Source organism: Helianthus annuus, chromosome 9 (genome assembly GCF_002127325.2).
Source record: "Helianthus annuus cultivar XRQ/B chromosome 9, HanXRQr2.0-SUNRISE, whole genome shotgun sequence".
NCBI lineage: Eukaryota > Viridiplantae > Streptophyta > Magnoliopsida > Asterales > Asteraceae > Helianthus > Helianthus annuus.
Genome location: NC_035441.2, coordinates 101,540,730 through 101,566,309, shown reverse-complemented (window position 1 = coordinate 101,566,309; position 25,580 = coordinate 101,540,730). Strand labels below are relative to the sequence as shown.

Genomic DNA, 25,580 nt, shown 5'->3' with positions numbered 1-25,580 from the left:
ACATGTTACGGGCGTGGTGTTTTTTTTATTCGGGTTGAACCGAGGCATTGGACGTGATCGAGGTGAAGATCGGGTGTCTGTTATATGTCATAGTGGCAGGGGCGTACCCACCCTAAGCCAAGGGTGGGCGGGCGCACCCCATGAAAAAAATGTTTTTTAGTGTTATTTTTCGCCGGAAATCCCGACCGCACCCCTTGGAAATTTTCTGTCGCACCACTTGAAAATTTTCAACTGCCCCACTTAGAAAAAAAAATAATTATTAACCACTTATTCACTTAATTATTTAATCCAATCAAAGCCCAATATGCAATCAATTTTTATTAATACAAGCCCAAACCCAACCTAATGAAATTTGAACTAAATAAAATAACCCAAACCCATCCATCCATTCCATTTCCAAATCCCGCCCCAAAATAAACTCCTAGCGCCTTGACACCACTGCTCACGACCTGGTGGCTTTTTTTACCCGAAAAACCAAAATTCCGGTTGGACCGACCCATATTACGTCAGAATTCCAATATAGAACTAGTATCGTTTATTTATTTATTTATTTTGTTTTATGTGATGATTATGAGAAAATATACATGTGTAAGGGTTTCATCTTTTTATATATATATTTTTTTTGTTGTTCTAGACTTGTTTAAATGATTACTTACAAGTAATCAACATTTAATATTAGGGCTTTAATGTTTAAAAATATAATTGAAAGTTTTGGGCAATGGTTGAACATGATTATTTATTTTGTTTAAGTGTTTGGTGTTGTTTTATGAACTTATGGAGCAAATTATATGTGTTAGGAACAATGAGTAAGAATGTAATGAACTTATGACATGTTTAGTATCTTTAGATGATATTTTGGATATATTTCAAAAAAAAAAAAAAAAAAAAAAAAAAAAAAAAACCTGTAGGGCACAATTTTAAATACATTTGTAATTTGTAATGATGTTTGACGTGTTTTTGATGATTTATAAATTTTAGTTTGATGTTCTTTTGTCTTACATGATCCGGCACGACCAGCTATGAACCGGTATTTTTATACAGCTAGGGGCCTAAAATCGTTGAAAATATTCCGCACCCCCAAGAAAAAATTCCTGGTTCCGCCACTGCATAGTGGTTCGAAACCGAGGTGATTCGGTGCTACGGTGAAGGCGTAAACAAACACCGATTAAGGGGGTGATTGTTGGGTTTAATCGGGTTTGGTTTGCGGGTTACATGGGTCGGTGCATTATCGGGTCACGGGTTCGCTTACAAGTCAAACGGGTCAAGAGTTGTTTGACAGAATCGTATCAGAATAATGGGATTATACCCAGGATTCTCATGGAATTGTTGCTGAAAAAATGGTAATGTTTAGTCTTAAAGCTGATGTTGGGCGTGCATCTTTGCTTTTATGCTTGATGTTTTCAACAAGTTTATGTTGGGGCTTTCTTTTGGTGTAAAATCCCTTTGGTGAATCGAGTTTGTGTGATTGAATTTTAGTGTTGATAGAATGCGAAAAAGTATTGAATATTTGAATTAGATATTTTTCAATCATAAAAGAAGATAGTTCACAGTACTTGAAAGTTTCAAACTGATATGAATTATTTTGCGTGGTGTATACATAAGATTTGTCAGGCACAACACTATGGGCATGTTTAGCATAGAGCTTTTAGGAGCTTCTAGCTTTTGGGTATGTTTGGCACAGAGCTTTTATGAGCTTCTACCTTTAAACTTTTAAGAAAAAACTCCTACTCAATAAAAAGCGTTGTTTGATTGAAGAAGTTTGAAGCTTTTGATTGGATGCTCCTACTAGTAGCGTTTAGAAGGAGCTACAAGCTTTTATGGAAAAATAACTATTTTAACCTATGTAGATAATGAACTTTTTAATGCACAAACTTTTTAAATTTTTAGCTATGTCCATTCTGGTCATTTTATACATTTTATTAAAGCTCCAACTACTTTGCTAAACACCAAATATATCTAAAATGCTACAGCTACTAACTACCAGCCACAGCCACAGCCACAGCCACAGCCACAGCCACAGCTACCAGCCACCAGCCAACAGCCACTTTTGCCAAACATACCCTTAAGCTTTTAAGAAAAAGCTCCTACTAAATAAAAAGCTTTGTTTCGTTAAAGGAGCTTAAAGCTTTTAGGTTAGGAGCTTGAAGCTTTTGGTTGAACGCTCCTACTAGTAGCGTTTAGAAGGAGCTACAAACTTTTAGTGAAAAAATTGACTATTTTAATCTCTAAAGATACTGAACTTTTTAATGCACAAACTTTATAAATTTTTGTTATGTCCATTTTAGTCATTTTATACATTTTATTAAAAAATTCAGCTACTCTGTCAAACACCAAATATATCTAAAAAGCTACAGCTACTAGCTACCAGCCACCAGCTACTTTTGCCAAACATACCCTATGTGTTGGTTTAGAATACTATACTTGTAGTAATTTTATTATTTATGGTAAGTACTTTAGCAGCTTCTTGCCATTTTCTAATTTTTGAAAGTCAACTTTATTGTTATGTTTGATAGGAGATTAGGCGGACTAAGCACCCATGGTTACTTATGAGGCCAAGTTGCCATGCTATATAATTATCTCCGAGCTCTTCATTGTCAATTCATAGGTGGTGACACAAGGACATCCTTTGGTTCAGCTTCGGTGGCTCGCTTTTTACCTAAGCAAACGAATAATCTTAACTACAATCAGCTTGGAGGTACTTATATTAGATTTTATGTTGTGGCATTAGATGAAATTGTTTGGTTTTAGTTGTTTTTTAGACCTTTTTAAGTCATCCATTATTATTATTAGTCGCATGTAATTAGGTTCTTTAGGTAGGGTTTAGGTGTGGCTTTTATGGACGTTCATTTTATTTTTTGGGTTTAAAGACTTTATTGCACTTCTGTTGTTCTTCTCTTCGTTTTTTTCCCAAAACCTATAGGTTAGTGTCTGTATTTGTAGCAACATTATAAGGATTTCATACCAATAATGTCTTAACTCTTAAGTAGTAGTAGAAACTTGAAGTAATAATTGTTTGTGTTTGTGTTAGTAACTTAGCGGTGATTGTTTTAGGGTGGCGGTGGCGCAACCATTTGGCAGCGTTATGTTCTACTCCCCTACGGAGCAATTTAGGATACCTGATGTGAAAAAAAGGTTATGGTGTGCGATGGATGCTGTACACGATATGGCGTCCACGGTTTTTATTTTGGGATTTTCTATTTACGTTTGGCTTTGGTGGGATAGCACTCTAGCCATCGACTCCCACTGGTCGATGTTAAAACAATAGAAGGAATTTCACTCCACCGACTTCTATTGCTAAGCATTAATTGACTGATGAACAAAACGCCAATCAACATGTTGTTCATTGACTGACTGAAAAAGGAACAATAAGAAGCCATTGGTAACAAATCTTCAATTATACTACATTGCGACTCTGAATGTATCTTAACTTTGTGAATTAAATTGTTGTGTAAAGTGTTAGTTTTTGAGAAAGCTTTATGTTAGGCCCTAAACTGTGAGACTGGCACATCAAATTAATACAACGGGTTATGGTTAAGAACTGGGCCTTACCGTGTTAGTTAATATTGGGTTTTGGACTTTTATAAGTCACTTGGGCCACAAGCTTTAGGCCATGTGGGCCAAGCAGGCCCAAGGGGAGCCCATGTTGGGAAGTGGGCTTGAGTAGGTATACAAACAAGTTTTTAACTTGTTTTAGGGTCAGCCTCATGTTACACAAATTCTAGAGTTAGAGAGAAGGAGGCTTGAGTAGGTATATAAACAAGTTTTTAACTTAGTTTTCGAGCTTTTAACTTAGTTTTCGAGTTCTGAGTTCTCCATATCTTTGAGCTTTCGAGTTATAGAATGTTCTCAAAATCGATTCACAAGTTTAGTTGTTTCCGAGTTTGCATCGGTGTTCTGGAGATCATCCTTTCGACTTTCGAGCTCATTTTTTCTGAGGTTTCGAGTTGAGCTTTCAAGTTGGGATTCTGTGTTGAGGTTTCGAGTGGGATTTTGAGTTTCTTAATTTCGAGTTGCTTGTCTTTAAGTGGGATTTCGAAACAGTTTTCGAGTTAACAATTTGCGAGTTCCACAACCTGCAACACATCTCCGTTCACCAACCATCACCGCACACATCTCCGTCATTCCTCATCTCCGTCGAACTCCGATCACCATCATCTTCTCTGTCGATATTTTGTCAATCACTAGCATCCTCCTCCGATCACCATTAACCACCGGACACCACCTCACCATTCACCGGCCATCATCTCCGTTCTCACATACCACCATCATCTCCTTTACAATAACACCTTTACACTGTCAATCCATCTCCATCTCCGGCGTAACAGTCGTCACCGCTCCGTCACGACCTGCAACTGCCATCTCAACAATGGCGTAACTTTGTAGGGTTGGGAGGGGGCAGTCGACCCCCCAAATTTTTCGTTCGTTAGTGGAGAGTATGTAGTTTTCGTATAGAAATTTTTGGGTATATACGTTTTTGACTCCCCGGTTTTATAGAAATTTTTGGTATATACGTTTTCGACCTCCAGTCGGAAATCTCAAGCTTCGCCACTGCATCTCAACACCTCCGGTCATTATCATCATAATAATACCGTACTTGGAAATCTACAGTGCTTGTGGTGCTTGTTATTGCTTGTTTCAACTCAAAGAAAAAGATAAATGATTGATGTCAAGAAAAGAGAAAGAAAGAACATAGACGTGTTATTTGTAACAAATTGGGTGCCGGGAAAAGTTTTGTCGGGTGAACATTGTTAAGACCATGGGGTATGGTTTGCTTAGTCTTTTTGGAGACGACCCGCCATGTAGGTGCCACCTCACCATGGGTGGAGGACCATCCCCTTGGGGACTACTCAAGGGTGTGGAGGATAGTCCCCCCTCCCTTTTTTTATTATTATTTTGTTTGATTTAATTAAATAATTAAAACAAAAAAAAAACTCTCTCTATCTGTCTCTATGTGGTGGCCCACAATCAACCATCAACCAGTCAAAAGCCTCGTCCCTTCCGTCTTCCTGCCACCGTTTCGACGTGACGAGCCCCAAGGGGGCAATGTGCGACGTGGGGGACGAGCCGAGACGGGGAGGGGACGACCCCCACACCCCTTGTGACAACTGTCAAATTTGCATGCATCCGTACAATTATTAAACAATGATTAGTGCTTAATGACTGTGCTGAATTACAATTATTGACTTGAATTGCTTTCCGATTATTGCCATATGCATGCATGTGCATCATATATTGCAAATGACATATCATTACTGCATGCAAACATTGTTGATTCGAATGATGCACGAAACACCGGCAGCACAGTTATCAGACAAATCAGAAAAATGCTGACGGAGTTCAGTAAATAGACAGACATTGTATTGAGACACAGAATGAGCCAGAAACCAAGAGTTACACTAGTATAGTGTGTAGGAAAGTAAGGATCATAAAACTGCCTTCCTAGTGATAGTTTAAGTGCCGGAAACTGTCTAAAACTCACATAAACTGCAGAATTCTGCAGAAATTAGCAAAATTCAGCATTTAAACACTTTAATATCATGCAGAAATATGGCTATGGTCCTGAATGCTTTCCTAAGTGTCGGGAATCAAAACTGTCACAAAAGGTGACATAAAGCACACTAAAGTGAATAGTTTATCACCTTAACAAACCGGTAACCAACCGAACAACCGAACACTACCCGAAACACCAAACTTTCACTAGAAGCATTGTTTTAACATTACCAAGCTAGTTATGGTCCCCGAACATCATAACACACCATATAATATCTAGTAACTAAATGACCTAACTAGATACTTGAATTTTAACCATGCAATCTAACTAATGGTTATCACCTTGCCTATACCACACCCCCACCTAGTTCACGGCCCAACATTGGGTCCCACCTTGATTTTATTTGATTACTTAATTAGATCTTGTTTATACTTTACTAAACATAAAACCCATTAGACTAAGTTGGTGGAAGTGTTATAAGTTTAACCCATGAGACATACCTTTCAGTTCTCATCACAACACCAAAAAACTTCTTCTTCTCCTTCCTCCCTTCTAACCTACGGCCAAGCACACCCACACACAACCACCCACTTTCACTTCAATCTCTTCTATTCTAAGGTGTTGACAAGATGTCTCTAGCATGATTAGGAAGTTTGGTGCCATTGGAAGTTGAAGGACTTTCACCATTTGCTTTTATCCACTCCATTTCACCTAGTGATCATCCCAAGCCTTGAGCTAGTAGTAAGAACACTCTACACTTCATTTTACATCTTATTTTGGTAGTTAAAAGAAGATACAAGTTGATGATCATGATGAACACTAAGAATCTTGAACTTGAAACTTAAACATAAGCTTAAAATCATAAGAAATCATGATGTTTATGTGTTGTTATGCTTGTTGATTGTTGTTTGCTCATGTTTTTGATGTTGATCATCATATGATCTTGCTAGATAATGATTAAAAACATAATCTAGCAATATGAGAGAATAAAAATGTTAAAGATTAGATCATCCTCATGTGAATCATGAACTTGAAAGAATAAGTTGTTTTCTTGTTAAGTGATGATCAAAGTATGTGTAAAGTCTTCTAAATCTATGAATTCAAGAATTGTTTTTCAAGAAATCAAGTTAAAAATACAAAGTTTACTTAATCTTGGTTCTTAAATAAATAAACTACATTTTTGGTGGTTAATAAAGTGTAGGATCTTGTATTTAACAAGAAAAATCTAAGAAGAAACATTTTTAGAAAATTTACTTACAAGTTGTGATGATCTAATTTCTTCAAAAATGGATTTTTTAAATAAACAACCACACTTTAAAGGATAACTAGACTTACTAAATATACTAGTAAGTTACTACACATTTTTATAAATTTTCAAGTCCATGAGATAGTAGTTTATGCTTGTTTTTGGCAAAATGGTAAGTGTAGATTGATTTGTTGTTGATTGTGTTGATCTACAAAAGAAAATGATATGCCTTAAAGGCAGGGAAACCTCCATTTTTAGGGGAAACTATGGCAAAAACTTTCTAAAAATTAAACACTTAGAAAAATATTTTTAAACAAATATTTACAAGTATATTTTTAACCATGAATTTTCATATAAAGTTTGCCACAAATTTTGTTACAAAAATTATAATTATTGGAGGTTGATAAATATATATTTAGAAGTCACCGTGTTTGTGATTATTTGTATATTATGTGTATTAGTTATATTATTTTAGGACTTGAAATAATATAACTCATCAAAATACCAAAAATTACAATCCAAAATATTACCAAAATTCCAAGAGAATGTACATATAAATTATACCCAAAATATTGGAGAAACCAAACAAAGGAATCTAACTTGCAAAATCTTCCGGAATGTTTATTCGTAAGTATATTTTGGTAAATGATATTCTGGACACCAAGAGAACAAAAATATGATTTTTACAATTATTACAAACTATATCGTATTTTTGACAAGGAGAAAATATATTATTTTTGGCAAGTAAATATATATATATATATATAGGGTAGGGATATGGTAAAAAGTGTCTAAAATGTGAGAAGGGTAAGAAGTGTTTTAAACCATTGGATATTTGATCTAATGGTTGAGATCAATAGGGTATAAAAATGTAAATTGTGTTTTAATTAGAAGGACATTATGTAAAATTGAAAGGCAATAGTGTCTTTTCCAATGTTTCAAATATGGTAACCGTATCCTACACAACCAAAACCCCCATTAATCTCCTAAAAACTAGCTATTCAAATTTAATTGCTAAATTATATCGATCCTCAATTCTAAAAATACAAAAATATGTAACTGCTGCAAGAAACGTATAACACTATACATACATCATATAACACTATACATCTATCATATAACACTATACATCTATTATATAACACTATATAACAATATATAACACTATACATCCATCATAGACATGCTACCAGAAAAATATAACACTATATAACACTATGCATCCATCATCTAACACTATATAACCAAAGAACACTATATAACACCATGTAACACTATATAAAAATATATAACACTATACATTTCTGAATGGTAGTTGCACTATAGAATTAATAATTTATGGTGTTATATAGTGTTTTTTGATGGTTGCGCTACAGAATTATATAAAACTACAGAATTATATAACACTACAGAATTATATAACACCAAAAACCATATTATAACACCATATAACACCAAGTAACACTATATAACACTATATAAAAAATATATAACACTATACAGTTCTGAATGGTTGTTGCACTACAGAATTATATAACACTACACAAATTCGTAGATTAATTCCTAAATTCGAATTCCTATAATAAAGGGTGACGGTTATTTTGGGCAGTTATCTTTTAATCAATTAATTGAAAGAAATAGAAAATTACTAATTCACCCTTTTGAATTAATTTAGATATAGGACACTTGTCATCACCACATTATTTCTCACCCTTCTCACAAAAGTAGGACTTTGTATCCTCTGCCTATATATATATATATATATATATATACTAGTCGTTTACCCGCGCGATGCGGCGGGAGTGGCGATTTACAATAGGATACTCGTTTACTGTTCGTTTATCAGTCGTCTCGTGATATATTGTATAGTACTTAAGTTAGTTTTCTTATTCGTGATATGTTGGTTTATCAATCGGGACACTGGGCAGACCAATTTTAAAAAAAAAAATAGAAACGTAAACACAATGGTGCCTATAACTAAAGTATTAAAAAAGGTACTTTGAACTAAAATTTTATATGTGGTTGATAAAGAGAGTATCAATATAAGAATTCATAGAACATGCTCTTTTGGTCAAAATAGCCAAACACTTATACTGATATGGATTCAAACTAAGGTATATTGTCAAGGGATAGGCTAAACGTACCCCCTCTTATTACTTTTTATACCCTTCTTCAATAAAATCACATTAAAACTTGTAATATTTACCCCCTATACAAATTATCATTCTAAAAAATATTCTTTTTGTTACAAAACAAATTCAAAAGTGTAAAAAAAGATTACAGACGTTTTTTTTTTCAAAAAACAATATTGTTTTTTAATTTTTATTTAAAAAACGTTTTTTTAAGTTCTTAGATATTGTTTTTAAAGACACTTTCTCAAATAGTATTTTTATTATGCTTTTTTATTGAACATCTTTACAATTAAATAATAACATTTTTTATAAAAAAAAGTTTTGAGCTCTCGTTTTAAAAAAGGTCTATATTATGTTTTCCCGCGTCTAAAGGTCTTACTTTTATAATTTTTAATACTTTAAATATGTTTAAAAAATAATTAACAATTTTTATTTATTAAAGAGTAATAAAGTTTTTTTTAAATAATGTTTATAGCCCTAGCACATATTAATCATTCAAACCATCTATGTAAGTGAACAAATAAACAATAGGTACTAAAATAATTTTATCAAACTATAAATTAACAATCTATATAAGTTCAAATTTAATTAGTGTAAGGAGTATGTTATAAGCAAGTTAAAACCAGTTTAAGACTTTCGATCGAAGTGAACACATTAAAAAATATGTTTTTTTAAAATAATATATAAAAAAACAAAAATTTTGAAGAAAAAAAAACGTCTGCAATAATTTTTTACACTTTTGAATTTGTTTTGTAACAAAAATAATACTTTTAAAAAATGATGACATGTATAGAGGGTAAATATGATAACTTTAAATGTGATTTTATGGAAAGGGGGTATGAAAAGTAACAAGAGGGGATACGTTTAGTAGCCCCCATTGTCAATCGTAGCTAATGGGAATGAATTCGAAGTTGACTCAAGTTATTACTAAAATTGTGAAAAGAATAAATGAAAGTTAACGAACGGAAGGTATTACTAAATAATATATAGGAATGTAGAGAAAAAAATTAGCACACCTACGTGTATTTGGGAAAGAACCGATACACGATCACATTGTATGCTAGTTCATTATAAATCATATTATGTTTATTTGGGAAACGAACAGTGCTAAATACTCAGATCCTATCATCTAAATTCTAAAGTTCATCTTAACCTTCTGTTAAGGTCTGTACGCCACCATGTATTCCATGAAAATGAACACAAACTGGAAACAAGTGAGTGGTATATGATGCATTATTGTCCAGTCATAGGTGATTGAAATTTGTTCCATTCACTATCTAACAAATCAAAAGTTCTTCATAGGTGACTGACATTCACTATCTAACAAATCAAAAGTAGTTTAAAACACACAGGTAAGCAAAATCATAAGTAGACATAAACCCACCTTTTCAAGTTCATAATGATTGTCAAGAGTCCGGATCAATAACTTTCGGCTACAAACGGTTCGAACCGTATAAACAATCAAAACATTCCCATAGTTGAGAAATATTAAATGGTTCGAACAATAAATCATACCACTATATCTAAAACATCAAGAACTTGAGCAAAGAATCTCCATAGGAACGGAACGGCATCGCTGAATCGGATAGAACTCAAAATGAAGTGATTTCCTTATATTCTAATATTATAAAAAAAGTATAAGAAAGGATTCACCAAATGCTAGAAAGAACTAACTTAACAATCACTTGCCAGTTTCTTGCATGATTTTCAAGCTTTCGCGATGGCGCTCTTCATGAACTCGAATACCACCAATTTCCTTTAGCAGAACAAGCCGTTCTGAATCTTTTATCAAGGTCAATGACGCTATCTACCAAAATGCATGATTATTAATAATTATATTATATATATATATATATATATACAATACCTCACCCATCAAAATCAGACTAAAGAGACACCATACCTTCCCCTCTACACAACATAATACAGATTAAAAGTCCATGGGTTGAGCAGGTTGAAGATCTCCCAAAGTGTATGTTTAATGTATTAAACAAAAACTTTATGAATTATTTTATAAAAAGTTGTTTATTTATTTTAATAATGCAATTATCATAACCACATATAACACATTAATAAAAACGAAAAAGAAAAGAAAAAATGCATTTGACTTTGTTGGACGAAAGGTGTTTCGGACTTTCGGCTCAACCTCAACCTGACACAACTCATACGAAAATGACTTTGGCCACATTCCCACCTCTATGCTTACTGATACAAAGCTTACCCAATAATTCATAGACTCGTATTTGGAGAAAACAACAAAGCTAGTTACTTGTTACCAGGACCAGGGGAGGCAACATGAAGAACTCCAGAGCAACCAGCAAAGGCGACACAAAGTCTTTCAAAGTCCAACAAAAATGCCTGGAAAGATGCAGCCTCTCTTTAGCATTCTCCAACTTCTTCAAATGACCATTCTTTGACTCAGCACCTTCATAGCAATTGCATAAACCATCAGTCAGAGCAATATCGCGGTCACTCAAATAGAAACGGGTCAATTAAGTCAGATTCATAACCAAGTAAAACAACGATAGATGGTTAATAGAAGCTTTACTTGATAATTTGAAGAAGAAAGTAATCGAGTTACAAGAATATGAAGTAAAACCAGAAGTTAAAGTTTGACAAAATCAACGTTGTGAACAAAAGAAAACAAAATTCCACCCAAACCAAACCATTCTTGGTCAGCTTAATTGGTTTGGCGAAGTGGACTAACAGAGCTGGTTTGGCTCGTAAAATTGCAAATCGATCTTACCTGTTTGGCCAACATTCTGTAGCATTATTTGGCCTAACAATAGACTATGTCCTCCTTTCCAATGTTGTGAATAGAAAATAACACTGATTTTTTAAGCATAATGATTAAATAAATATACAGTTTAAAAAAACCAAACCTTGGAAAATAGTATAATTCCTCATTGCGGCTGCGTTCGCTGAGGTTGCGCTGGCTACGGTGTTGTGGCTGCACTCGCTTATGGGCATATGAAAACCCAAAACGTGTTGCCAAAGCTACAAAGACATGTAAAGGTACTTCGGGTCACTTTTATCAACCTGACTCGTTTCAATTTTGACTAAGATTTTAAAGTTAACCCATTTGACCCATTAGTAATCATATTGTTAACCATTAAATGACCTTAGAATTCAAACCAAATCTTTTGGTGCATATGATGGAATTTTAAAGCATGTCACTCATGACTTACTCGATTAGAATCCATTTCCGAAGCAAAACCTTTTCCAACCACTTCTTTATATATTTGCAGCCTACTTTCTTCCATTTTTAAAGCACTCTCAGCACCCTTGAGGACATTTCCTGCCATCAACTCAACCACTCGTAAAGTGAGAAGAAAGACTAACATATTGTACGGTGATTTATTATCAAATAATATTGGCTAATAGATATAGATTCACCTTCGGGTGCTTTATTGAGTCTACCAGAACCGGATTCCGTAGAAACCGCTCCTTGTGAAGCAGTCAAAGCCTCAGCAGCGTTTCTTTGACTTTCCGTAGCCGCCATTTCAGGTGCTTCTTTTGCAGCTTTTTCGGCTTCCAATGCTATCGCTTTTGCTTCTTCCTCTTTCTTCTTTTCCTCTTGATGCCTGGCCTGCACACATCAAGACTGTTTAATTAGCCAACATCGAGACTGTTTTCAATTGAAAGTTCCATTTAATACACAACTTACCATTTAATCAGCAACTTACCATTTAATACACAACTTACCATTTAATCAGCCAACATCAAGACTGTTTTCAATTGAAAGTTCCTCCCACAATACACAAACAGATCCTCAAGACTCGGTCCTAGCAAATCAATAATTAAAACATTATCCTCTGCATCTACACCGGACCATTTTATGGAAGGTATACCACCTACAAGTGAAAATAAAACATTACAAATCATATCATTCTGAGTGAAATAAAAGATAAACATATAAATCTGCATTGTTATATTACTATCAAACCACACATACTTCCTACCTGAAGAAGATTGTACAACTTAGCTTTATACAAAAGTTGTGGATGTTTAGTCTTATTATACTCCTGCAAAATCAAAAAACCAACATTAGCTCTAAACTCAGATACTGTTTTACTAATTATTGAACTATCTTCTCCTCCAATTGGAGCATCTGGATGCGTCATGTTTGGGATGCATTGTGCATCTCGTTAAAGTGGATCAGTAAATTTAATAAGATCTTTTTCCATTGTAACCAATTTTTCATTTAAGATCTTGACTCTAATAATATGAAGGGAAGTCAAGGAACCAAAAACAGAAAAAAAAAAGAACACATATTAATTATCCATACATACCTTCTTCTAATATTACATACCTTTTTCTAATATTACATACCTTCATAGTAAGCATGCACAATGAATGAATGACAACCACCAAATACCTTAGTTAACATAACTGTCCACCACCATCAGTTTACATTAGAAGTGTACATTAGAAGAGCTGGAAATCAAATGACACAAACTATAAAAAATAGAAACTGGACAGAACAAAATTACCTTGTTCGTATTCCCATAAACTATAACATTATTGTCTCAGCTGCACCTCTTCTCCATCGTTCTGTGGTGAACACATGTTTTAATCTTCATCAAATCTTCAAAGGAAATAACCATAATCAACAAAAAAAATTACCTTAGGGATGTCGAGTAGTCGAAATGGCTAACCTAACCAGACAACCACCATCTATAGCCGCCGATGATAGCAGAATCAGAATGGATCTGGTGAAATCTTCATCAATCGCTTGCAGTTTTTGAATCGTCGCTAGAGAGAGGGTGAGGGGGAAGAGAGAGAGAGAGAGAGAGAGAGAGAGAGAGAGAGAGGCGGAGGCGGATAAGAATGAGATATGTGAAACCCTAATCGCATCTTCCGTCCATGCTATTTTATCAGTGTTTTGGTTAATCTTTGTTTCTGTTTTGGTGCTTTTAGGGTTCATGTTTATAGAAAAATGAGAGATGCAGATGGTTTTGAGAGGGAGAGAGATCAAAAGGAAGAAGAGACTGTGAAATGAAAAGACAAGACAGATGTATGGGGAAGTGGGGATGAGCGGGATTTCAAAAGTTAAATGAAAAACTTTGGCCGCCCAAATGAGATGAGCGGGGTATGTGTTGAAAACAATTTTTCAACACTTTGTGCTTTAAAGGTTGTACAATAAGCTTCAAAAGGTTGTAAAGTGGCAAAAGACCATTCTATCCTTCCTATATGCTTTATAAAGTAGTATAGATATATATATATATATATATTTCTTGTAATTATTAGAAGATGTATTATTTTTAGAAGAAAATATATATTTTCTCAAACAAACATGAAATACATTATTATTGGGAGAAAATGTATTTTCTTAAATAAGAAATATATTATTTTTGGATGAAAAATGGATTTATATATATTTTCAAAGTTAGACTTGGAAATATATTATTTTTGAGACTTGTATGAGATTTATAAATATTTTTGCCAAGGGAAAAATTATGAATAATTTTTCTAAGTAATATTTTTTATAGAATAAATTTTGGAAATATATATTGATGTATTTTTATTAAAGATACTATTCCGGAAAAGTTAATACAAAATTTAGTATAAGAATACTTAACAATTACAAGAAAATACGTATTCTCGTACGTATAGATACACACCGGAATACGCCATTGAAACTTGGCAAAAATATATAAGTATAAGAATACGAATACAAATACACTCATCCTTGGGAAGGATATACATGAATAAATATTTAAAGAGTAACAAGTTAAAATATATTATTTTAACTATTATTCCAAAATTTAATATATATAATTTAAGTTAAAATATTTATTATTTTAACAAATAATTATATAACTTGGAATAATATGGAAGACACAATGAAACGTAACTCAAAGACACTAATTAATACTAAGTCAAGGCACGACCCGCTCGTCTAATAGACCATAGTATGTTGTAGGTAGTCGTGTACGCCAGAGAAAACTTTGAGTTACAGTCGGATTCGAAGAACGCAAAACTGTGAGTTCATGTCCCCCTTTTCTTTTAACTGTTTTTAGTTTTATAACTTCGGGGGTGAAGTACATGTTACAAACTGCTTACAAACGTTTACATGTGGTATGGTTAGCTAAGGAAAGGTACTGCTAGATCATGTGAGTGGTGGGTACAACGCTTAAGACCATTAATCCTCGTAGTAGGACCGAGGGACATGAGTGATAGATCTATTTGGGTGTAGCGAACCCCGCCCATGTGGACCAGGGTTTGGTCCATGAGGTGACTATGTCTTACAGCCGGAAGCCCAGTGCAAAATTTGCTAGGTTTGAGCCTTCCTGCATCACGTCACACATATTAATGGCCTTGCAAACCATTAATGATCTGTTTTCCTTGTTTGCTTTCATACCAGGGTTTACGAATACATACTTACTTACAATTTACAAAGTTTATTCGAGCTCACACACTAAGCACATGAACTCGCTCAACTTTTGTTGATGTTTTCAAAACTACATGTATTTCAGGAAACTAAGTATGGATCTGGCGGGCGTTGAAGTTTTCAAGTGTTGTTTGGAATAAAAGATGTCATCTGGTGTCATATAGTTTGGGAGTATGTACCCTATCCTGGATATGATACATATTTCAAAGCCGAGTTTTCATTAGTGTCTTTTATCGAGTCCTTATGGAACTCTAAAACAATTTGAATGGTTTGTACCTTGGATTTGAAGTCTATGTTTGGATTCTAAAACAATGTTGTTGTTATGTTTTAAAACTTAAATTAATGGATGGACATCTTTAGTTTTATCATATAGATGTTTGTTATGGTTGAATGCAATGATATTAAGCACATCACACATAATCACGCTTTCGCAAAAGTCGGGGTGTGATAGTTTGGTATCAGAGCTTCGATTGTAGCGAACTAGGATTCTTTCTCGAGTATAGACTACAATCATTAGGGCTCTCACGAAAATATTTTTACAACATGTTTTCATTGCATACACGGAACGCCCAGATCCATGGAACAAACATTTTTACAAAAAGGAAAGACAAGAAATACGATTGTAAGTTTACATTTGTGGTTTAGTCTGGGAGACTAGGAAGGATAGAAAGGATTTGTGAGGAATAATGAGGATACATGATTTCATGATACATTATCTTTGATTGCATGCTAAGTAGTAGTGGTTAATATATGTGCATATGTTATGATTGCTATGTTACAGGCATTATGCCTTCTTCAGAGAGCGGATTACCAGATGTTGATGACCCTATGGCCCTCGTCTCTGATAGTGAGAGTGCACCCGAGCCCGAGATACTTACATCCGACACTGAGAGTGACCCAGACATGATATCCAATGACGAGGACGACTTTCAGCCGTTCACGTTGCCTGACTTTAGAGATGATTTACTGACTGCTGATGGCATTCCAGACGAAGATCCTTTTTTTTCTCCCATTCCAGTCCATGATCATCTCATCATTGGTCATCCCGATGGTGAGCGTGTTGTGGCTCCGATCCTCGCTCCTGTTCCTCTCGTAGTAATCCCTCCTGAGGATTGGCGTCTTGACGATCTATTTGATGATGACGAATATTTGTTTGTTGATGCCCAGGGTGATGGAGAGTTAGACGAGGATGTTGTTGCTATTCCACCTCCTGAGATTCCTGTCATCGAGTTATCCTCTGATACTAGTTTGCACTCTGTTTCAAACTCCTTTGAGTCTGTAACGTCTTCAGCTTTGCAGGCAGTTGGATTACAGCGCTATGCCACTGATTCTGATGATGATACTGCGATGTCAGTTACACCATCTCCTCTATACGACCCAGAGCCTGGTCTTGAGCCAGATTTTGCTCCTGCTGATCAGCCTAATGTTGCACCTGTTGATCCTGAGCCCATACCTGACCCTGACCATGTACCTTTTGGTTTACCAGACATTGCACCCCTTGTACCTGGCCCAGTTCCTACACCTGTTGACCTTCCTGTTGTTGAGCCATTTGTTCCTGCACCCGCACCCGTTGATGTTGCTCCTTTTCCCCCTATGGAGTCCGATGTCCATCGCAATGATTTGCCTATTGTTTTCCTTCAAGACATCCCTGCACCCCGTCTAGGGGAAGGTACTTAAGGCCAGCACCCGCGTGATGATCCTTTTGTTTCAACAGCTTTTCCACAGATCCCTCAGGCTGCACCATTTGCTCCTTTCACTTCTTCACCACTTGATGAGCCATTCCGATGGTCCCCACCGTATTCCATTCTGACCTCAGACCCCTACCATCCCTCCCATTTTGTTGGCTATACACAGGATGAGTTACTTTATTCGCTTCAACTTCAATTTGAAGTTATTAGTCGCGGAGTCTTGGAGCTTGAGTCGACACCGCGTCCCCTATCGTGTCCTTGTCAGCCTACTTTATTCCCCCACATTCATCACCGTCTCCTTTTGCATGTCCACCTGCTCCTCTTACTCCTTTCCTAGAGTTTGATGCTCGATTCCTTACCGTCGAGCAGAAGGTCCGTTACTTGCTTTGTCATGTGTGCAAACTCAAGGAGGAACTCGCACATGTTCTCAGTTTGATTTTCTTCCCGCCTCCTCCCCCGCCATCAGTACAGTAGGTTTTTGGTCTTATGCAGATGCATTACCTTTGGTGAGAGCACCACTATTGAGCCGGGATTGTGAAGACTTTTGAAGACCACCTTTTTGACTATGTGATTTTTGTATATTTACAGACTTATTGGACAAGGGTAGTGTGACCCTGTGTCCCTTTTGACGTGATACACCTTGTAAACAATGTAACTGTGGTCGATAATTAATGAAAGCTCAATCGTCATGTTCTCACTAAACACATTGTTGGATTACTTGTTTATGTTATGATTGTGTTGTTGCATGACTGCTTGATAAGATGATTAATTATGCGTATGTACATACGACCTCTAGACAATTATATACATTTATTTAGCAAATAAGACCTGACCAATCCGATCTCCTTCTTAAAAGATGCCTCCTCAAAGGATCATTCAGTTGCCCATGACCGAGGCAGAATTACAAGCGCACATCACACAGGCCATCGCACAGCACGAGGTTCTTCGCTACAGACACAGTGGAGGTACCTTAGGGAATAATCCACTTAACGGTAATGTTTAAGTCACCTAAGACACATTACAATACGTTTGGGCATTTTCGAGTGTGCTCTGTTAATACCTTCTGTGAATGATGTTGCTTGTACATGTTGTACTTACAAGCAGTTTAAGACTGCAAAGCTCTGAAATTCGACGGCACTGGAGGTGCCGTAGCTTTTGTGAGAAGGGTGGAGAATACAGATTCTGTTTTGCGAATGAGCAAATGTACTCCAAAGCAACAAGTCACGTACATTTTTAGACTGTTTCAAGATGGGGCTCTATCATGGTGGAACCTTCAGGTTCAGACGTTGGGCGAGGCTGCTGCGTATGCTTTGTCATGGAGTGAGCTGAAAGAGTTGATGCGTAGGGAATATTGATCTCAGACGGAAATCCAGAAGTTGGAAACTGAATCATGGAACTTGAAGATGGAAGGTCCAAAGGTGGTGGAATATGTGCAGAGACTTTGTTAGTGCAAGCATCTGTCGACTTCGTCTTGTATCAAGTCTTAGTCTTAGATTGTTAGATCAGGGCACATTGTACGGGAATATAGAGTAGTAGTGGTGATTTCCCGAGAAAGTTGATTTCACATATATGGACATGTCACTATGTGGGAAATCACGATAAGTAGATTTCACATATATGGACATGTCACTATGTGGGAAATCAGGATAAGTTGATTTTACATATATGGACATGTCACTATGTGGGAAATCAGGATAAGTTGATTTCACATATATGGACATATCACTATGTGGGAAATCACATTATATGATTTCGCTTTTATGGACATCATGTCACTATGAGCGAAATCAACAACACTATATATAGGTCTCTTGGGCGAAATCATTTGTAACAAGTCTTGTTTCCGGTAACGAACTGCTGCCGAAGTGCCGTTTGACCTGTAATCAGTGTAAAATCAATATACAAGGCAAGATTTAGTAGAACAAGCTGTTTTTCGTGTCCGTTTCTTGTTATTCCGCACCTGAAACGGATTAGAACACCTCCGATTGACTCGTTCGGGTCAGCACGCGGTCCTACAAGTGGTATAAGAGCTCAGGACGAGGAGTTCTTGCCATTACAGCTTCATTCTCTGTCTTCTACACCTTCTTTCATCTGTTCAGGAAGATTTCACGGTTAGAATCGGACCAAAATTTCATAGATCATAGAAAATAGGACATAGACAAACCCTTGAAAGTTTGAGACTAAAATTCAAAGTAAAAATGGACCAAATTGCCCTTCGAATTGATTTCGCTCATATGGACATTATCTGATTTCGCTTTTTGGAACATCTTAATTTCGCTCCAAGGGTTACATTGTACCTGATTTCGCTCCAAGGTCACCTGATTTCGCCCCAAGGTCACTTGATTTCGCTCCATAGGACCACCCAGGACCCCTGATTTCGCTCATAGGACCACCCAGACCCCTGATTTCGCTCATAGGACCACCCAGGACCCCTGATTTCGCTCATAGGACCACCTAGACCCCTGATTTCGCTCATAGGACCACCCAGGACCCCTGGTTTCGCTCATAGGACACCCAGGACCCTTGATTTCGCTCCAGATTACCTGTGATAGTGTCCCAACTTGCTATTTCGCTCGAAAGTGACTGTTATTGAAAAACGTGCTATCAAAATCATGGTCGAAGAGTTTTACAATGCTTTCGCGACACTGGTTGCACCTGTCACTACTGCTGAGACTGTATACAGTGAAAATGAAACGGGTACTAATCAGAAACCACCAAAGTTGATGTATATTGAGGATTTTCAGGGTTGGAAAAACCGATTTGAGAATTAGGTTCAAGCCTACAGATTCGATGCTTGGTGTTCACTGCTGAAAGAGTATGAGAGACCAAAGAATGAGCGTGGATTGGAAAAGGGTTTCAATAATTTTACAGAAGCTGACAAGCTGAAATATACTAGTGAAAAGATGATGATCAGCATTTTACAGCAAGCAGTTAAAGAAGACATCTTCGTCTTACTTCAACTTAACGGAACAGCTAGATCAATCTGGGAGGCATTAATTCAGAAATTCAGAGGGAGTGCTGACATGATAAAAAACAAAAAGGCGTTATTGAAGAAGTCATTTGACATGTTTACTGCATTTGATCATGAAACCACGAAACAGACAATAGATAGATACTGTCATCTGGTTCTAGAAAGGGGAAGATTGGATATTCAGAAAGATGATGATGAGTGGGTTGATAAGTTAGCAGAGGCTTTACCCCAACAGAAGTGGGGAACTTATCTGAAAACTCATCAGGAAGACTGAAAGTATGAACTTGGCTCAGTTTATTCAGAAAATTGAAGAACAAGAACTGGATATTCAAAAGACTGCTATCAGGACAAATCCAAATGCCAAGCAAGATGTCAGTTTGTACTACAGATGGAACAAGTTTGAGACCACTCCGAGTCAAAGTCCAAAGATTAGTACTGCATTCAGTGCTGATGGTTCTGCAAGTCCAAATGCAAGTACTACAACTCAAAGTGGTGGATCTACTTCATCATTCTCAAGCTTTGGACCAAATTGCCCTTCGAATTGATTTCGCTCATATGGACATTATCTGATTTCGCTTTTTGGAACATCTTAATTTCGCTCCAAGGGTTACATTGTACCTGATTTCGCTCCAAGGTCACCTGATTTCGCCCCAAGGTCACTTGATTTCGCTCCATAGGACCACCCAGGACCCCTGATTTCACTCATAGGACCACCCAGACCCATGATTTCGCTCATAGGACCACCCAGCACCCCTGATTTCGCTCAGAGGACCACCTAGACCCCTGATTTCGCTCATAGGACCACCCAGGACCCCTGGTTTCGCTCATAGGACACCCAGGACCCTTGATTTCGCTCCAGATTACCTGTGATAGTGTCCCAACTTGCTATTTCGCTCGAAAGTGACTGTTATTGAAAAACGTGCTATCAAAATCATGGTCGAAGAGTTTTACAATGCTTTCGCGACACCGGTTGCACCTGTCACTACTGCTGAGACTGTATACAGTGAAAATGAAACGGGTACTAATCAGAAACCACCAAAGTTGACGTATATTGAGGATTTTCAGGGTTGGAAAAACCGATTTGAGAATTGGGTTCAAGCCTACAGATTCGATGCTTGGTGTTCACTGCTGAAAGACCATGAGAGACCAAAGAATGAGCGTGGATTGGAAAAGGGTTTCAATGATTTTACAGAAGCTGACAAGCTGAAATATACTAGTGAAAAGATGATGATCAGCATTTTACAGCAAGCAGTTAAAGAAGACATCTTCGTCTTACTTCAACATAACGGAACAGCTAGATCAATCTGGGAGGCATTAATTCAGAAATTCAGAGGGAGTGCTGACATGATCAAAAACAAAAAGGCGTTATTGAAGAAGTCGTTTGACATGTTTACTGCATTTGATCATGAAACCACGAAATAGACAATAGATAGATACTGTCATCTGGTTCTAGAAATGGGAAGATTGGATATTCAGAAAGATGATGATGAGTGGGTTGATAAGTTAGCAGAGGCTTTACCCCAGCAGAAGTGGGGAACTTATCTGATGATTGTGAAACTCATCAGGAAGACTGAAAGTATGAACTTGGCTCAGTTTATTCAGAAAATTGAAGAACAAGAACTGGATATTCAAAAGACTGCTATCAGGACAAATCCAAATGCCAAGCAAGATGTCAGTTTGTACTACAGAGGGAACAAGTTTGAGACCACTTCGAGTCAAAGTCCAAAGATTAGTACTGCATTCAGTGCTGATGGTTCTGCAAGTCCAAATGCAAGTACTACAACTCAAAGTGGTGGATCTACTTCATCATTCTCAAGCTTTGATCCGAACAACAACACACCTAGCCCTCAGAAGCAAAATACTACAAATCTGCAGTGTAATGTGACCTTGAACATTCAGAATGGTCAACATCTTTCTCCTGAGGTGGCAAAGCAACACATGGAATCTCTTGTCGCCATGTTAGAGTCGTATGAAAGTTTGATTGCTGGAAGAATTGGTAATCCGATGCTCACAAATGAAGATTACGACCAAATTGATGCAGAAGAGCTTGAGATGATGGATGTGAAGTGGTGTTTAGCTAGTGCCTGCAGGAGAGCTGAAAAATTTCAACAGATTACTGGTAGAGACGAGTTTCGAGGAATGGCTACTTCTCCACTTGGTTTTGATAAGTCAAAGGTTACTTGTTTCCGATGTAAAGGAAAAGGTCACTTTAAACGGGAATGTAAGAACCAAGAGTCAACTGGAAGTCAAGAAAAGAGCAATTTTTATCAGAAATCAATCTTTCATGAAATCAATCAACAACCTCAACAAAAGGAACCGCAAACTGCTCATGGGAAAATGATTGAAGAACCTAATAGGAAAGCTTATTTTGGGATAATAGATCAAAGTGATGAGGTTGTTGCACAGGGATTTAGCTGGGACAAGTATATACCTAGTGGAACTAAACCTGATGTGGCACTTGTTACCAGGATTCTGGATCAAAATGAGGATTGTCAGAAAAGGATTCCGATATTTCCAGATCTTGGAAGTGATGTTGATACGGATGATGAGGAAGAGTATCTTAACAAATGTAGAAAAAGTATTGATCCTGACAGTTTTAATTTTTTCTATGCAGATAAAGTTGAGATGCTGAATCAGAAGAAGATTGCTCGATTGCAGAGAGAGCTAGAAGCAGCAAAGCTACTCGCTGATGAAAAGGCGAAGACTGAAGCTGTAGAAACAAAAGATGAAGCAACTGTTGAGATTGCAATAGAGAAGATTGTTGAAGTAGAGAAAGTAGGGAGAAAATTGTTGAAGTCGAGAAACTCGTGGAAGTTGAGAAAATTGTTGAAAAGATTGTCGAAATAGAAAATATTGTTGAAGTTGAGAAGATTGTTGAAGTTGAAAAGACTGTCGAAGTTGAAAAGATAATTGAGAAGGTAGTTGAAGTCACGAAGCCTTGTGATAAATGTTCAGAATCTTGCAAAGTTTGTGAAGAAAAAGATAAAAAGATTGCTGATTTAGAGAAGATTAAGGAAGATCTACTGTCTGATGTGAAGTATGTGAAAGAGTCATGCGACGTATTGAACAGGACAGTTGACAGTTTGAAAAGAACGAATGCAGAAATTGAAAAGGCAAATGACAAAATGAGTTCAACTTTGATGACAAAGCAAAGTGTCATTAATGATTACATCGAAGATTGTGCTAAGCTTAAGAAGGAGCTGGAACTTGAGAAAATTGAGAGTGAAAGGATTAACCGATTACTTTTGAGTTATACTACTTGTGATTATCTGATTGATCGAGTTTATCCTACTGTTGCAGGTCTTGAAGCTTTCAAGAAGAAGAAAGAAAAAGAGGAGGATACTGGTAAGCCACAAAGTGTCAAGTATAATAGATGTCCGCCTCCAATCTTTGAGAGTTATTCCCCCAGGAAACCAAATGAGGAACAAGTAGACAAGGCTCTAAACATCAAATTAAAGTCTGAAATCACTGATGAATTACAAGACAATATTGATGCCACATTCACAGCGTCTGACATTGATCATGAGTCCGAGTTAGTTAAGAAAGTTGTCGATCAGGTGTTGGATACAGATGAAGAGTCAAAGTCGGAGTCTAAGTCGGATAGCTCGAGTTCGTCTGAGAAGAGTCCGAGTTCACCGGTTAAAAGGGTTTATAATAAAGAATTCTTGTTATCAAAGAATAATTTGAATGACGAAATGTTTAAGGTTGCTGATACCTTGAATAATTCGGACAAATTATTTTCTGATGAGGAATTCCCAATAAGAAGTGTTAAAACTGAAATGATCAAAAAGGTTTTCAAATTAACAGAAATTAATATTTCTGAAATAAAAGATTTAAATCTTTCTGCAAAACCTAACTCTTACACTTCAAGAATTCAACAAAGAGTAAACTAGAAAATGGGTTACGGTTGTGGTTATAATTTCCAAAAGAAACCAAACCATAATGGTAATCTCAAAAAGAAAGGTCTTGGTTTTAGTTCGTCAGAAAATTATAAAAATCAGAAAACTTATAAACCAAAAACAAAATTTGTTTCAGGAGGAAGCTCAGAGGATGAACAGAAGAAACCATTCTAGAAGCAGTCAAATCAAGAGTTTCTTGCTGAGGTGAAGAAGAATGCGAGAAAGTTTGCTGAAAGAGTTGACAGAAGAACCTGTTTCAAATGTCAAGAAATTGGTCACATAGCTTGGAATTGTCCCAAGACCAATTACCAAAAACAGGGAGTTTCTTCTAACTCAAATTTGAAAAAGATTTGTGTTGATAGAAAAGAACAATTGGTGAAAAATGGTAATTTGTTTGAAAATTCAAGTTCTGAAAAAGGTGAAAGTTCAAAATGTTTTTATAAAAGAAAAGGTGATTTGAACAAACAAAAGTGGGTTGTTAAAACAGATAGTAGTTCTGACAATGAATCTGATTCCATAAAATCAGAGGAGTCATTGGTTGATAAGAAAATTGTGGTTTCCGTTCCTGAGATGAATGATGAAAATTTTCCTCCATTGACAAAGGAAAGTTTGATGAAGAAAGTGGGAAAGGTAGAGATCTCAAATCAATTCTTCGCTGATAAGGGAGATTTTGATGTTGAGAAGGCTTTCAACGGGAAAGTCAAACACATTTTCGGGAAGATGGTTGATAGAAAGGTTAAGGGTGCTAAAGAGTTTTATAAATCAAAGTGTTGGTGGGACAGATGTGTTCCAAAATCACTCAAGGCTGGTCAGGCTTGGGTGGATGTTATGTTTGATTAAACACCTGACTTGCCGGAGATCCCAAGTTTGTAATCGTGGATCAGGAATCGGCATCTTTCATGATTAAAGAGGTTGTATGAAAGTTTTTGATAGTATTAAAATTTTACAGGATGAAGGACTACGCCGGAGCTTCCAGGTTGGTAAGTGCGAAGCAGGAATCGGCATCCGGATTGGTAAAACGGTTTTGTAGATGAGATATTCATACAATTGGTAGTGTGTTTTCTTCAAAATGGTACAAAGGTTGTTTAATTGCAAATGGTAAATCAGGGACATTAAATTGTACTTGATTTACTATACATGATAAGTAGTTGAACAAGATGATGAACCATATCCCCGTACTTAACAAGTGGTAAATTCACAAGTGGTAAAAACAAACTCATTTTTCGGAAAAATCATTTTGATTAAAACAAACTTAAGTGTTTTGAAATCTAAATGAGAAAATGGTTTGGTGTGAGGGGGAGTTCTGATTGTTTATGCCAAGTGGATGGCGATTTGGAGTGATTTGATATCAGTTGTCACTTTGTCTGTACAGTTTGTTTTGTTTTTGTTTCTTCAAGTGGGTCAAGAGTTTAGATAGTTTTCAAATTTTTCGTTAATGTGTTTGCATTTTAGGGGGAGTAAAAAAATTTTAGAAAATCCAAAAACATTAGAAAATTTGAAAAAGACAAAAACATGATAAAATCAAAAATGAGTTTTGTTGTATAAAAGAGGAAATGATAGTACATCAGTGGACGATCACGGCATGCTAAAGAATTGGAAAGTTAAAATAGTGTTAAACGGTCTCACTGATGATGTGTCAGTAGGTTTTTGCACATTTAATAGACTGCGACGAGATATAAACTTAAATTTCAAACTTGCTTAATTCGTGGGTAACATCTCTCGGATATATGGGTAACCCCCGAAATCTTGTTTGAAAGGT

At 36.3% G+C, this 25,580-nt stretch overlaps 1 protein-coding gene across 17 annotated transcripts; it reads right to left on the bottom strand.

Annotated features, from left to right (window-relative positions):
• Positions 1–10,222: 10,222 nt before the first annotated feature.
• LOC110870513 lies at positions 10,223–13,910 on the bottom strand. 17 transcript variants are annotated; one of them, XM_035976874.1, is made up of 11 exons: positions 13,496–13,909; positions 13,363–13,423; positions 13,162–13,261; positions 12,832–12,894; positions 12,575–12,723; positions 12,266–12,458; positions 12,058–12,167; positions 11,752–11,866; positions 11,146–11,294; positions 10,559–10,676; positions 10,223–10,487 (listed from the first exon to the last, which is right to left on the bottom strand). In XM_035976874.1, the coding sequence occupies exons 5-11, from the start codon at positions 12,575–12,577 to the stop codon at positions 10,462–10,464; spliced, it is 714 nt and encodes a 237-aa protein (XP_035832767.1). In that variant the 5' UTR covers positions 12,578–12,723; positions 12,832–12,894; positions 13,162–13,261; positions 13,363–13,423; positions 13,496–13,909; the 3' UTR covers positions 10,223–10,461. The 17 variants fall into 17 exon arrangements, 16 of the variants coding, with proteins under 16 accessions (XP_035832767.1, XP_021975399.1, XP_021975420.1 ...); XM_022119707.2 differs by having other exon boundaries at positions 13,182–13,261; XM_022119728.2 differs by having other exon boundaries at positions 12,575–12,654; positions 13,182–13,261.
• Positions 13,911–25,580: the final 11,670 nt, after the last annotated feature.

Bases quoted from the DNA above. Each gene is read 5' to 3' on its own strand.
- LOC110870513 (XM_022119702.2), bottom strand. The intron at 11,295-11,751 runs GTTTGGTTTTTT...ATTGCTATGAAG, and splicing joins GAATTATACTATTTTCCAAG to GTGCTGAGTCAAAGAATGGT. The intron at 10,677-11,145 runs GTAACAAGTAAC...GCATTTTGGTAG, and splicing joins TGTTGCCTCCCCTGGTCCTG to ATAGCGTCATTGACCTTGAT.